General features: G+C 44.7%; 1 protein-coding gene across 1 annotated transcript in view; it reads left to right on the forward strand.

Moving 5' to 3' along the window:
• SMAD6 (SMAD family member 6) overlaps positions 1 to 15077 on the forward strand; it is a 76670-nt gene that overhangs the window by 10584 nt on the left and 51009 nt on the right. Inside the window, exon 3 of the mRNA XM_073304417.2 lies at positions 1484 to 1561. Coding sequence (XP_073160518.1) covers positions 1484 to 1561 — 78 coding nt within the window. The remainder of the gene's footprint in view (positions 1 to 1483; positions 1562 to 15077) is intronic.

Here is a 15077-nt window from a genome sequence, read left to right on the forward strand (position 1 = left end):
CTGGCTCACAAAAGAGGAAGTACGCAAAGAGAGTTCATCACAGTTCATCACAGAGCTGTTAGAATCACGGAGAGGGGGGGATGAGGAAACATTCAGAATTTGCCAAATAGATAAGGAGACACTTGGCAAATACGTTACTCTGAGGTCTCAAAGGGGTTTAGAGAGGGCCCACTCTTGAACTCTCTGTGCACCCAGGAACACCAGACTGGGAATTGTGGGGTCATACAGACCCAAAGGACTGAGGAAAGATTTCAAAATGGCTACTTTGATCTTTTCTAAAAAAAACCCAGAACAAGCTAACAAGAAAACCGAGCAACCAAAAAAATCCCAACAAAAGCCAAAGGCTGGACCATGGTGGGCACAGTGCACCTGTGCAGAGACCTAATGGGAAGTGAGAACTTCCTTTACGCTCCTTATGCAGGCTATTCAGACCTTGGGCCGGGCTGCTGTGGAGCACATGGGTGTTGTGTACCTGGTACTCTCTACGTCGGTGGTGGGCAACCCGCGGGCTGCACACGGCCCGCCAGCGGATTACCCTGACGGGCCGCAGGTTGCCCAACACTGCTCTACATCCTGGAGCAGGTAGGCAGGGAGGGGTGGGCAGTGCCAGCTGAGGTGGTGTGGGAAGTTTCTTAATTCCCTGATGGTCTGGGCCAGCAGCAAATTACTAACCCCCAGAGCAAGGGAATTAGGGAGGGAGCTGTGTCCTGGCAGGGTGTTTCTGAGTCACAGGGTTTCCTGGGACTACACTTGGGGTGGTGCAGTGCATTTGCTGCCCCTTGCTGAGAGGCACCATCTGACCCGGAGAAGTAGCTCACAGTGGTTTTTGCAGTGGAGGATAGTCTGCTTCATGGCTAATGGTTCACACCAGAGGTCCAGCCATAGCGTACTCCGGAAAACAAAAGGGCTGGTCGTGTAAGTTGACATTACATAAGAAAAAATAAGCTCAAAATTAATTCCTTTTAGAAGCTGCTTGTGCTGCAGGTATGGAAACCAGTGAGATGTGCTTCGTGGATTTATTTGACTGAAAAAATAATCTGTGAGCAAACGTTTGAGTGCTTAATTAAAGGGGTAGGCAAGAGAGAATAACAAGGACTCTTAACTTGTTAAAACAAAGTTTCCTTCGCTTCAGCAAAGAGGAAGGAAGGAAAGAAGCAAGAATAAACAGCTTCAAGAATTTTAATGGTGATAATTAGGTATAGTAACTATGAATTGTTTAGAGGCTTAACGTAACTTTATCCAGTACGCACCAAGTTTCTACTTGTTTAATCAACTGAACTGTAGTTATTTTTGTGGTCGAAGCAATTGAAACTTTTCATTTTTGCATGTCAGAGAAGAAAAGTTAAGCACTTACTTTCCGCCCTGGGTCAGCAGCAGTTTCACTGTGGAAGGTGTGGGCAGGCAAAGTGGCACAGTGTGTCCGTGAGCGGCTGCACTGTGCTTGTGGCATAGAAGTACTAAATGTTCTCCTCCTGTTTTCCAGATCTATCAGATTCCACGTTGTCTTACACTGAAACAGAGGCTACTAACTCACCACACATCACTCCTGGAGACTTCTCAGGTTGGCAGACGTTAACACATCAGCCGTTGAATGGTTATTGTGTTGGAGCTGTACTTGCTGGTTTTAGCAGAAGAGCAGAACTAAATATAGTTTTGTATGTGAGATTCTGAGGGAAAACAGAAAAAAAACGAAGGGGCTGTTCAAGTTGGTTGGTCAAATAGAGCTATTCGCACAATCCAAGCTGTATTAAAATGTTGTTAATTGTCTGATGCACCTTTGGAAAAGCAAGGAGATTCGGAGTTAGGGCAGGAACCTGATTCCTACTCTGGAGGGTGATAAAATCACCCTCTGTTAAAAGATCCTGCTCAAACCTTGACACAGAAGGGTGAGTTAAGAATGGTCTCTAAGTGCCAGATATTTTATCATAAAAAGAATGAATGGGCAGTTCAGATTTAATGGAGTTTTTTGTACTGTCCCTGGTGAATACTTACAGCATGAATTAACTGTTGTGTTTCAGGACTTAGTGTGCAAACCCTTGCTCAGGCGAGCAGAATCTTCTATCCCATACAGTCCTGTTGAAGCCAGTGAGCAAGAGTTTGCAAAATGAGGCCCATAGGCCCTTCTTCTGGAATTGGCTCCCCACCATCTGTGCAGAACCTCATTGATTTTAATGGGGCTTCACGTAGGCCGAGAGGTCGACTCGCTGGCAAGACTTTGTAGGTTTGGAGACTTAGATTGTAAGATGCTTTGGACAGGAACCATGGTGCAATTCCATGGAATTCATCTCTGGTGTAACTCCACTTACTGCAGTGCGGTGGTGGGCCGAACCATTCTTTCTGGTGAACCTCAGACAGCAAGGATAAAATGTTGGCGGAATGGCTGGCCAACCTTTCATGTTCAATCAATGGCACGTGCACTTACGGAGTGGGCGTCCTTTGATCGTTCTTTTGTAACGGTTCACAGAATTATAGAAGTCATGTCTGTTAGGTCAACTTGCCCATTCCTTGGCCAGTCTGAGATTTCCCCATACGGTATATCCTCGAGTGCAGCTGTTCCCAAACCATAACGATACGTGAGCTTGATGTTTCATCCATTCACAGCAGTTTTTAAAACAGTGGTTCAGAGGTGTAGGGTAATGTGCCACCAATCTCGGGCCAATACCTGAATCCCAGGTTGAGAATGCCAAACTCCAGTTCAAAGCCCATTCAGGTGGATCTGAGTTTACTGCTGTACGTGTGTCATGCCCATGTTTTGGGGGGAGGGATAGCTCACTGGTTTGAGCATTGGCCTGCTAAACCCAGGGTTGTGAGTTCAATCCTTGAGGGGGCCATTTAGGGATCTGGGCAAAAATTGGGGATTGGCCCTGCTTTGAGCAGGGGGTTGGACTAGGTGACCTGCTGAGGTCCCTTCCAATCCTGATATTCTATGATTCTAACCAATAAAGTCAAGGAGCTGCTGCTCTAGTCCTTATGGCTCCTTTGCCTGGTGGTACTGTTTTATCACACCTACTTGTTATTGTTCCAGAATTACATATCTGAAAGATACAGCTACTTTTAATTAGTTTTGGTAGTGGCTGTTAATACAGCTCACATGTTGTGCAGTATTAGAGATGAGTCTTGTTTGTTTTGTTCAGTGACAAGGTGAGCCCAGATGGGCAAGGCTCAATTTTTAAATACACCAGAAGGTATGAGCTTTCTTGTCCCTTTGTTTTCTTAATCCCAACTTTGCTGGTTATTGGGTTTACAGACATGCTTAAAGATCATCGGAGGATTGTGGCTCCCCCTAGGGGACTGAGTGATGTTGCCTGTATAATAGTGTTAGGAGACTGCCTCTTTGCCCTACTCCCTTTATTTTGTCAAAGAGTTTATCACAGGCTTTGGGAGAGTGATGTATTTCTTGGGGCATTTAAATAGTTCCATACCACATGGCATTTTGAAGAGGAATGTGGTGGTGGCTGGCACTGCAGCACAATAATAACTTAGAGCTCTTCTCCCTTACACATTTTTTCATTTTCATTGCCCTTTAGGATTCTTTTGGTGCAGAATATGTCTTGGTGTTTTGACAAACTGAATCAAATGTGCCTGTTGTCAATTGTCCATAGCAGGGGAAAACTTGATTGCGGGGAGTTGGATTGTTTTGAGTTTCATTGTAATAAATATATGTTTGCAATTTCTAACAATTTCCTTGTGCTGTGTATAAGTTCATAATGCTTCTGATGTCCCTAGCTTTTATGGCACTTGGATGATAGCTGTTAACTGTAGCTGCAGAATTTTAGAAACAGAGTTCCTATGGATGGTGTTGATTTAGTTACTGTGTTATCTGAGTTGGACGTCTGCAAGGTTTTCCGCAGTAGAAGAGATATTTTAGCTTTTACTTGAACAACATAATGTTAACGTGACCAGGATTGCACTGAAATTGGATACCTTCTCTCCCACTGTGTAGTTTCAAGTGGTGCAACTCTTAATAAGAGTCTGGGGCTAGGTGATTTATTTTCTCCCAGTGGCCATGGTTACAGATAGAGGATAAGAGTTTCATTGAAATTAACCCATGCGATTTGTCAAGCAGGAAGTGAAAAACTTAACATAGAACAATGTAAGTGCCATATTTTGGTCTGTTTAGTTTCTGGTGCAACTTACATATATGCAATGACATACAAAACTTAGGTCTGCCATGCCTTCTCCGTGTATCTAAGAAACCAAAGTGTGCATTTAACTCCTGTTCCAAAAATAAGAAAACTTTGGATCTAGCATCAAGCCGCTACTATTTATTACTTTAGCTTTGATCACCAAAAATGCTTTTCCTACTAAAACCACAAAATTCACTTTCTGGTAACAAAGAGGTCCATTCTTCACTGTTGTTAGTTTAGCTGATGAACTTCTAGCCAGGAAGTTTTAGCAAGAAGTCAAATGGTTATCTCTGTAAAACAAAACAAAACCCCTCTCCTTTTGAACTTGGCCTTATTTTCATGAGCACTGTATTGATCCTAGGAATCTTGAAAAGTCTCTAATGAACCAGCAAATCCACTATGAAAATTGAAAAGTATGGGTGGCTTAATCATAGCCTGGAAAAGGACACACCAAAGCTAATCTTATCTTTTCTCTTTATCAAAAGCCTTCTTAAGATTGCATTGGAAAAAACAGACATTTATCAAGCTATAAAGGAAAGCTTCTTAAATGTATTGTGCAGAATGTTCACACTTTTGTTCTGTGCAAATGCACACAACCGTGGAATCCCTGGACCCTCCCTCAGCTGGGGCTTAAAACATTTTGGTCAGTAAAGTAAATCTTTTATTCCGGGATAATGCTGTGCCAAGCGTACTCTCCCATGAGCAAGCAACCCGTAAAGGCAGCGCAGTCTGGAGCCTGGGTTGCTGCTTCTGGTTTCTTGATAAGAAATAACAGGTTTTGAAGATTAGGATTGCACAGAAAAGGCAAATACGACTGTTTGGTTCCAAAGTCTCCAGTCTCTTAGTTCAAGTAGCTGTAGATTTAGGGTTTGGGAGTATAAAGAGAGGTCATATATTTTCCTCATTGGAGTTATTTCCCCTGCTATATATTATTACTGCTGATTGTTGTGGGTCTGTATTTAAGGGGGTCGGGGGACAGGACAAGTTGGTCTTGATCCTGCAATGGCCTGAGAACATCAGAGAGACTGGTACACATACTTACATTAAGCATATGCTTAAGGGCCTTCTTGGATCAGGACCGGAATGCTGAGCTCTTTTCAGAATCAAGTCCTTATCTGTGCACACGCACACACACTCATGCACGCACATGTGTACATACAGAGTGACCCATGGCTCAGTCGTGAGAAGGGGCGTGTGGTTGGTCCAGTGATGGCCAGGTCGAAACTTCGGTAAGAAGGACTTACGTATTGCTAGGAGAACCGCTCAGTGTGAGCAGGACCCAGCTGTGGGCCCCGATCCTTGGAGTCATTATGAGATACACGGCGGGGGCGCTGGCTGCTCATGCTCCAGTGCACTGGTGAGCGGATGCTAGGTATGAACACAATTGAAGTCAGACTCAAACAACGTGCCATCTTCCATCTTCAGCAGACGCTCTCCTTGCCTACTCGCTTACTTGCAAGTCAAAGGGCAGAAAAGGGATGGGCGTGACAGTGCTATTCTCTCAGGCTTCTCCCCCCGCCCCGCCCCACCCCAGACTTGCTCTTCTGCTACTAGTCCTGGGGAGCTTGGCAGCCATCCATCAGTACACTCAGTAGTGCCCGGCTCACTACTGTTTACCTTGCCCTCGTGCATGCAACACCCTGCACCAGAGCGGAGCAGCATACCCGCCCTCACTGACTGCAGAGAGCAAATCTCCAGACTGGGTCCGCAGTGCTGCAGTGTTCACCCCTGGGCTCCTTGCAGTCCCATGGGGAGATGGTGGGGCCTGCTAGTTCAAAGGACAAAAAACGCCAACAGCCCCAAATCAAAACCTCAGCCCCGTGACTCATCATTGATGGAACATTAGCAATAATTTTTTTCCCAGACAGTTGGCTCCTGTTCGAAATGCCAAGAAGCTGTTGTTCCCGTTAGACTTGCCTGGCATTTAGAGGGCTGCGCTGTTGTGGAAACTGGTTCTTTACTGTTGTGACACGCTCAAGCAGACGGAGTAGGCACTGTGTAGGACGGTCCATGGGGCAGTGGAATTTGCTCACCTTTCTAGGTCCCTGAGCACTGAGGGATGTCTTCTCCTGCACAGCCAGCTTTTCAAAACCCTATAGCCTGGCACCTCATTACTGTCCACTGCCAAGCACCCAGCAGGCTGTACATCAGCTCAATGTCTGTCCAGCTATCCAGCTGTAATAAATGAATGTGAACAGTGACCCCCAGTTCTGATTTAGTGGGGCTGTCAGCTGCTCCTGGAGCCTGGACGGGTATATGCCATGTGCTGTATGAAGAGTAATGGCTGTGTTGGGGGTATTATCCCTAGTACTGTGCATGCTACAGGTTTCCAGTCTCCTTCTCTTAGAGCTTTGCATCTCTAGCATTTCAACAGCAAATCTGACTTCCTAACAGGCTCAGTCTGTCACTCGGTTCTCATTCCATCATCAGACTAAGTTCCTAGTGGCCCAAATCCTGAATGGGGCTGAGCATCTGTAACTTCCAGGAACTTCAGCAGGGGTTCCAAATGCTCGGGCACCACTCAGGATGGGTCCCATTTGGAGCTTACTCTGAGTACTGACCATGTCCCCATTCTTTGCCCAGTGCTTTGAGGGGAGCCATCAGCCTGATGGCAAGCACCTAGCTTGATCACATAACAAATAACCCCACTCCCACTCCTAGGAGCTGAGCGTTGTCCCCTGCGGCTCCGTCATTTCCATATGAAGATCCCCATTCAGAGGCTCTGAGCCCGTGGGTAGAGCCTGGGGTTGGGAGTCAGGACTCCTGGTTTTTATTCCTGGCACTGTCAGTGACTCACAAATTCCCTTTCACTTTTCCATGCCTCAGTTTCTTCATCTATAAAATTGGGTTAATAGCATATGCTTCACAGGGACCTCAGATGTTCATTAATGATTTGAAAACATATTGATCTGCTTGGGTAGAAGGTGAAAAATATTATTGTCTTTATTATTATCTATGATAGACTAAAGCCTGGAGCAGTTAGCTGCCCTCTGGGGCTTCAAGAGCAAGCAGAGGTATTGGGATGCTAGATTCCTTTTGGAACAACAGTAGAAGGGCATAAATATTAGATGCAGAAACAGGTTGGCATCAGCTTTGCAGTAACTGTGGGTGAAATTCACTCCTGTGCAGGGGGCCATGGGACATTTAACCCAGTGTGCGCACATTATGCCAGACGGAGATCGATCTGCGTGCCTCCACGGAAACTGTTCAGTGAATAATGGGTGGTGCCCTGTTCCATGCCAGAGTCAGTGCCAAGCTTGTGTGAAGGCTGTTTTCTCTCAACATGAGCAGCTAGTCTCCACAACTTCTCATGTGTCGCTACGTGCCTGTTCTTTATTTCTCTCTTAATCAGGGGCTGTATAGATCTTTGTGTTGTGCTTATGGAAATTCCTTTGAGAATTGAGTGTTTGCTGCAAAGTGCTAACCCTGGGTGTCAACATTGTCCGAAGGGAAACTTTATTCCCTTCGTAGGGTGTGTGTCTGTGTTACATGTGTAATGATGCCTACTGATCCAATGCAATTCAGTTTTATTTTCTACCAGGCCAGCCTGCATAACCTGTGGGCCCCACCCTGTAAGATGTTGCACACCTTCAAGCTCCTGTTTGGAGTCAGTATTCTTGGGTCGACTTTTGGAGTCAATATTCTGACTCTGGAGGCACTAAGCACCTTGCAGAGTCACGTACAATACGTCAAAGTGATTTCGAATTAAATACTGTGTAAAAGCAAAGGGGGGGAGGATAAGAACTACAGGAAAGGGAGAAAAACGAGTTATGGGCCAAGAATTGAAATGAAATGGAGAGGCGGTGGGTGGGGAGATAGACAGGAAAGCAGCTGCAGATGGCAGGAGCTGAAAAGGAGAAGGCTCTCGCACTAATAATGGCAGATGTTGTGGAGCAGAGGTGGGCAAACGCAGCGGACATTTTTCCGCATGCGTTCTTCCGGATTTTAAAATTATTCACTTCTGCTGCGTTCACACCCCGGATGAGTTTGCGTCCCATAGACATCGAGTGTGCTGACAGGAATGTGTATCTGAAACGGTGACTGTTAGTACTGTGAGAATATTAGTGAAAAGCAGATTTCAGCTTTGGGATCATGGCTATTCACATCAGAATCCTTATTCACGGTCTCCAGTGAGGGCGCAGAAAGCTCACCATGTGGCCTCCGTGCCTCCGCTCAGACCAGCTCGAATGTCAAATGCTCATACCAGACAAAGAATTATTTGTGGAAATTAATGAACATTTTGAATAAGGAGTAGAGTCTAGAAAATACAGCTCTGTTTGCAGATGGCTCCCAAAGACAAGAGGTGAGAGTTGTCAAATAAATGGTTTGTTACAAATTATTCACCCTGCACTAATGTGGAGGGACAGAGAGGGGAGGCCAGTGCTAACCTAGCAGAGGAACAAGAAATGGAATAGAGAGAGACTGGCTATGAAGCAGCCTGAAGGAAATCCTTGGAGGGTTTTTAAATACAATGAGGGCAGTTTTGATCTAGGGTTTGTTTGAGGTTGGGGGTGACACGTAGGTGTCATGGAGGGTTTTTAAATACAATGAGAGTGGTTTTGATCTAGGCTTTGTTTGAGGTTGGGGTGACACATAGGTGGGTGTGTGAATGGGGCAGCAGAAGGAGGGAGGCTGTGGAAATGGAATTGTCCTAGTGATCAAGAAGGAATACGCTCCTGAATTGCAACTCAAAACAATGCTAAGGCACAAAGCAATGGGCATGGTATTTTCTGCTTTCAGCAAGCATTTAGGATGAACGTAAGGGAACATGTTTTGAGGCCCAACTGACTGGAGAAATGAATACCCCCTCTCCACCGCCCATCCCTCCCAAAAGACTGCCAAGATTTGTGCTAAGAAGGAAATTTATGAAGATCTCCTCTGTTAGGAGTATGAAAAAAAAAGCCTCTAAATATCTGAGGCGGATGTGTGTGGAAACTGGGCAAACATTAACCTTTCCAGGTTTGAAGAGAGATTGTGAAATTATCTGTTAATAGAAAACCCGACATTATTTTTCACATAAATTAAACCGGGAAGGAATTTTTTGTTGGTGGTGAAACGTTTGTTTCTGTAGTGGTGCCTGTGAGCCTGGGAACGCGGGTTCCGCCTCTTGCTGTCATTTCGCTCTGTATTTGGGATTGTGGCAGTAGATGAAATCATTTTTTGTACCAGGCTCTCCATTTCTTTGTGTAGGCAACAGTCACTGCTCCCTGAGTTAGGCCTTGATCCTGCAATTTACCATGTACAGCAGCCTGCTGGGCTCAGGGCCCCTTTTATTTCATTGGGGCTCCATGCAAGTGGGTAGTCTGCATTTGCAGGATCAGGGTCTTAAATAGTAAAATTATTGCATCGTTTTTTAAAAGTTCATTTTGAAAAAGCCAATGCAAGTCTGTGCATCCAGGTTAATCGTAGACAGATGTTTATTTGCGCCTGTAATGTTTTTCCTTTTTCTTTCATATTTAACTTCAGGTTAGTTGGCATGTCTCCCCACTCTGAGCAGACTATAACAATCAGGGCTCGGCTAAAAAGTTTTCTTGTCAGGGTAGCGTGTTTGTTGCCAAGAGCTACTTCTTTGATGAAAAAAAAAATACATCCTGGAGGTGCTTTGTCAGATGTTTTTATATTAAATATTTTCCCTCCATAGTCCTAGTTTGCCAACGGGAAATAAAGTGCATCTATTTTCCAGTTTACTTTAGAAAATAATTCTTGGCTTCTTTCCCCATATAAAGGCTCTATAAACCTTTAAATTAAAATCACAGAGCATGACTGAGCAATATCATTACTCAGTAAGTTGAAAAAACCCAACCCAAAACAGTAAGGTACCTTCACTTTGTTTTTGTTAATACAGAATTTTTACCATGTCTGGAATTGACATCAAAGCCAACACTTGCATACAACAAGGTGAATCACTGTTCAGATAACTAATTAATCTTTAAAAGGAAAGTTAGGGAAAGTCTGTGATATGGCATGTATAATATTTTGGAACACGCAGGTGGCAGGGAAATCCAGGTGTTGTAATTTATTTTACAGCAAAAGTTTAAAGTCTTTCTGGATCGACATTAAATACACCAAAAGCCAACAGGTTTAAGGGAAGACACTGATGGGCGTCTGCACTGGATTTAGAATTGTACCTACCTCTGTAGGTGGCCTAGATGACAACTTTATGAATGAAATTTATTTTCTAAGAGAAGGCTGAAAAACAAGCAATAGACTGTGCAGTTTGGTTGACTTTTAGTAACATAGAAAGAGAGTCCATTATATTAGTGTAGGAATAAGGAATATAATATAATACAAGATGGTCCACTAGCGCCATGTGCTGCTGAAAACGTTGTCTGGAACCATTGGACTTAATGAATATAACCTGGTGTATGTTTTGCAAATGGAAGGAAAAGCTCCCAAGATCAAGCTGAATGTTATATGTCCTATAATCTATAGCAGACTGCAGAGGATAAATCCCTGTGCACAGTTTTTACTTCATTTAAATATTGCAACACATCACCGATTGGGTTGCAAAATTAAATATGAACCTTGTATTTGAGTCTGCTGTCATTTGTGCATGCATGTAACTATTCAAACAAAACCTACAGGTGAATATTTAAGGCCTTCTCCCATTGACATCAATGAGAAAATTCCCATTGATTTCAGTGGGAGCAAGATCAAACCCTGAGTGGAGACTCACTTGGGAAATGTACGCCTTAGTGTCAGGCATCTGAATGGAGAAGAAATTCAGCCAACAGGTCAGCAATTGCAGAAGAATTTCTGAGGTGAGTTACACCTGTTCATTAAAAAGCCTACCTTGTTATGGGCCTACCTGCAGCCTCCTCCTCTTTGAAATAAAACCTAAGTAGAGCTGTGTTAGTAGCCAATGAAAAATAAGCATGTCGAGTGAACAGGGCCTTCAGAGTATTCCATTGTGGGTGCAGTAAGATACTTATGTATAATGAAATCAATTAACTCTCCAGCTCTTGCTAACATCAAGTAAAGTTTGTTGTTCTCAGCTCATCTGCCTTTTACATGGCCGAAAGGAAGTAATCACATAATCATACTGGCTTCCTGAGAAGGGCATTTTCCAGGCTGGGATGAGGGAAAATGTCCCTGGCTGTGACATCACAATCAGGTATGCAGAGACCGTGAGCTCTTACACCACATCCTTCTTGCTTAAAGGCTGGAAAGGAAACTCAGCCAAGAGTAGCCTTCTTCCCAGCTTCATTTTACGGGAGCAGAGAGGGGCAGCTGGAGGAAGACCATGGCATGGACCTGTATATTGTAGGACCCATGTCCACTTGGCATCTTGTTTCCCTGCACACTGCACATCATAATGCCATACAGTAGCCATGCATGGTGCTTTACAGGTAAATAAAAGACACTTTCCTTGCCTGGAGGAGGTTCTTTAATCAGTGTTTTTGCACCCTGGGACCAAACTATGACGATAATAGTTCCCCAACTGATTTTCCACACGGATTGCACAGTAGGTGTGCATGTGCCCCATGCATCTGAGACCGGATACTTTTTGAACAACAGTGTTTGTTGGGGCCACACCTGCCTCTTGGGAGCCCTCGCGACCACCGTAGCCAAAGTTATAAAGGGTGGAGTGGCCTCAACCACCTCTCGTTTCCTTGCTAGCGATGGTGGCTTTGAGACAGAGCTCACAGTGTCTGAGTTACTGTTAGTTGGTGGTTAGTTCGCTAGATACATTTTATTTAACCTTTCTATTGCCTAGCTACTTTTGGACTTTGTTTTCTTGTTTCCCTCACCCCCTTGTGCAAGGTATAGACTCCCGCAAACATATGCTCCAGATGGCCCAAGTTAAGTCTCCAGAGTTTGAGATTAGTCCATCTTTGACACAGTAATGCCATAAATACCGGGCACTCACCCTGTCTCTTGTGGCTAGGAGAAGGGCATGTTCCTGAGCACTGTTCAGTATGCAAATCCCCTCGAAGTGCGCTCAGAGAAGATAGAGTGAAGCTGCATCTCTGAGGAAGATCAATGCAGATGTCTTCCTATCCAGGCAAGCAACCAGAGAGGACCCCCTCCCCCCATGGTCAGTTACGCTCCCTGGTGACTGCCCCCCTCTCTCCCCGTGAGCCATGATGTTATTCTGTGCTCAAAGGGTGCTCAGTAGCTTCACTGGTCCACCACTCGTGCGCTGAGCCAGGAGAAGGCCATCAGAAACAATTCTCCAGAGACCAGGGCATGCACAGATCTCCCTCCCCAGGCAGGAGACAAAAGTTCTTCCCCAAAGCTCTGACATCGAAGAGCCTCAAGGCAGAGTCTTGGAAAATCGGCTCAGGTGGTCGCGTCACGCAGCAATGATTGTGCTGCCCCTGGTGCCACTCATGCAGCAGAACCTACTTTATTGCTGAGTGGCACTGAAAATATCCATGCCCATTTTATTGGCACCAAAGCTAAGGTGGCTTGGGTTCAGATGGCATGGACGGATTCGTCAGCACCAAGACGGTTCTCGGCACTTGCTTGTTAGCTGTGGGACTGGTACCAGACTTTCCCATCTTGGACAGGCTGAGAGACGAGAGGATGACCCTCCATTCGCTGGAACTGGGTACGTTCTGGATGTGCAGTGCAAACGACGACAGCACAGTGCTGGGTGTGGTGAGAGCCTGGTGCTTTTATTTAGACAGGACTGGGTCAGTTAGAGCCTCACCTAGACTATTTGTTGCATTTGCAGAACAAATGAGCGGGCAGCTGCTATCCTTGCCAAAACTATCTCAGTGGGTGGCAGAAAGGTCTCAGGCTAACTGAACCCAGGCAGCGTCCGCAGCTTTGTTGAGTATCGTCCCCTTGACTGAGGTACATAGGGCGGTGACCTGGAGTTCAGTCCCTACTTTTAGTACTTGCTATGCCTTGCAGCAGGCTCCTAGAGCAGATGTAGATTTCAGTAGGTCCTTCTGTTGATATTTAAATAGAATTCCTGTTTCCTGCCTCTGAGCATGGGTTATGGCTCGCTAAGCGTCAGGTGTGGAATCTGCATGGACCGTCCCTCGAAGACGCAAGGATGGTTACTTACCTTACAGTAACTGTGGTTCTTTGAGAGGTGTCCCTGATAATTCGGCATCCTGACATATGGGATTCTTTCTTGGCGAAGGAACTGAGAGGTGCCTCAGGCTGCCCTGCCCCTTACGCTCTGGGCTATGGTAGTTGCAACAGCTCCCAGAGTGCGGGGCCTCAGTGGACATCTTGGTTCAAAAAGAATCTGATCTTGTGTGCATGGGGTGCATGTGCGCCAAGAGTGGAATCTGTGTGGACATCACGTCTTGAAGAACCACAATCACTGTAGGGTAAGTGACCATGGTAGTACTAGTACAATAGTGTTTGGAAGCCTCAGTCAAGATCAGGGTCCCGTTGTGTTAGGTGCTGTACAAACCCTGACCCGAAGAGCTTATGTCTAAATAGACCAGATAGATGAAGATTAGGAGAAAATGATTTTTACCCCACGTTCACAGACGTGGTACCAAGGCACTGAGAGAGTAAGTGATTTGTTCAGGGTCACCCAGAAAATCTGTCACAGAGCTGGGAATTGAGTTGAGATCTCCTGAGTCCCAGCCCAGGCCCTTAGCCAAAAAACTGTGCTTCCTCTCCCATTATGATGAATATTGCTTGCACTTCTCTATAGATCTTACGGCATTTGAAAAAAGTGGAAAATCACCATTGTCTCCATGTAAAAAATGGGAAAATGAAGCACCGAGAAATGACTTGAGCAGGGTCAAATAAACAGTCAGTGGTAGAACTGGCACTCAAAGTTAGGTCTCATCAGCGTTTTGCCTGCGCCAAATCCACTATATCAGAGCTACCCCGCAGACCAGACTTCTACATTCAGACATACACATGTAGCTCCCGTTGATTTAAATGGGATGCCCAGGGACCATGCAGAATGCAGTCATGGGTACATTGCCACATAATTCCAGATCGTTTTTATATTGCTGTATGATTTGTGCTCCAGAATCTCACGTGTGATTTACAAAGAAATAAATTCTCTAACCCTTACGTTTGCAAAGGAAGCCTTCCAAACCTGAACTCACTGTGAACTGGTGCAGCAATGCCTGTCTGAATTTGCAGACAGCCCGAAACAATAACTCCAAGAGCACTTTGTTTTTCAACAGAGCTGATTTGTCTAATCAGAAAGTCTTTGGCTTGGACAGGTGAAATAGCCGGGACAGGCAATATTAGAGGACTGACTTTCCCATTTAAGTAGCTTAGTGAAGTGAAGGTTCACTGTTCATTTTACAAAAAAGACAAACAGTTTGCCTTCCTCCCCCCCTTACCTGGAATTGGAAGCGGGTTTGAGTAGTTAGCAAGAATGTTTTCCATGTAGAAGTTCTCTGAGTAAGCATAACACCAGATAAACTATGTTTTTGTCTCTGTTTCATTGAGTAGCTATGATGTTTGACCTTGAATCACAGAATAATCATAGCCCTCGTTTCTCCAAGCATCACACTTAAAAAGGAAACATCAGGAAATAAACAAGTTATTTAAAAATAAATGAATTTAGTCTTTCTAGCCAAAACATTACAATCTTGTTCCCTGTTAGGAATTGGATGTGACTTTCTAGGTAGTAAAAACGTGTTTGATGTAACTCCCGTTGTATCTTTTAAATAGTGCATATCTGATGGGACAGCTTTGTTTGAGCTTGACTTTTTTCTCTGTATGTGTGTGTGTGTTTTGTTTTTAAAACAGATTTGCTGAATGCTGGAGATAACTTATTTACGACCTTTGAATAGGGTGAATGGTATGAAGGAGAAATTCTGGCTTCTGATATGAACTGGTAGGGAGAAGTTAGAATTCAGAGTTACAGTCATAGATGTTTTGTTTTGGTGCTTTGAGGAGGAGAGGTGTTTATAGGCTTGATTTATAACTGAGTTACTAAGGTTTCCCATGGAAATAACTTATTAAAAGCGTGGCGCACACCGAAATGATTGAAGTCTGTAGATTTGGTATTCA

The sequence above is a fragment of the Lepidochelys kempii genome, chromosome 10 (genome assembly GCF_965140285.1).
Source record: "Lepidochelys kempii isolate rLepKem1 chromosome 10, rLepKem1.hap1, whole genome shotgun sequence".
NCBI lineage: Eukaryota > Metazoa > Chordata > Testudines > Cheloniidae > Lepidochelys > Lepidochelys kempii.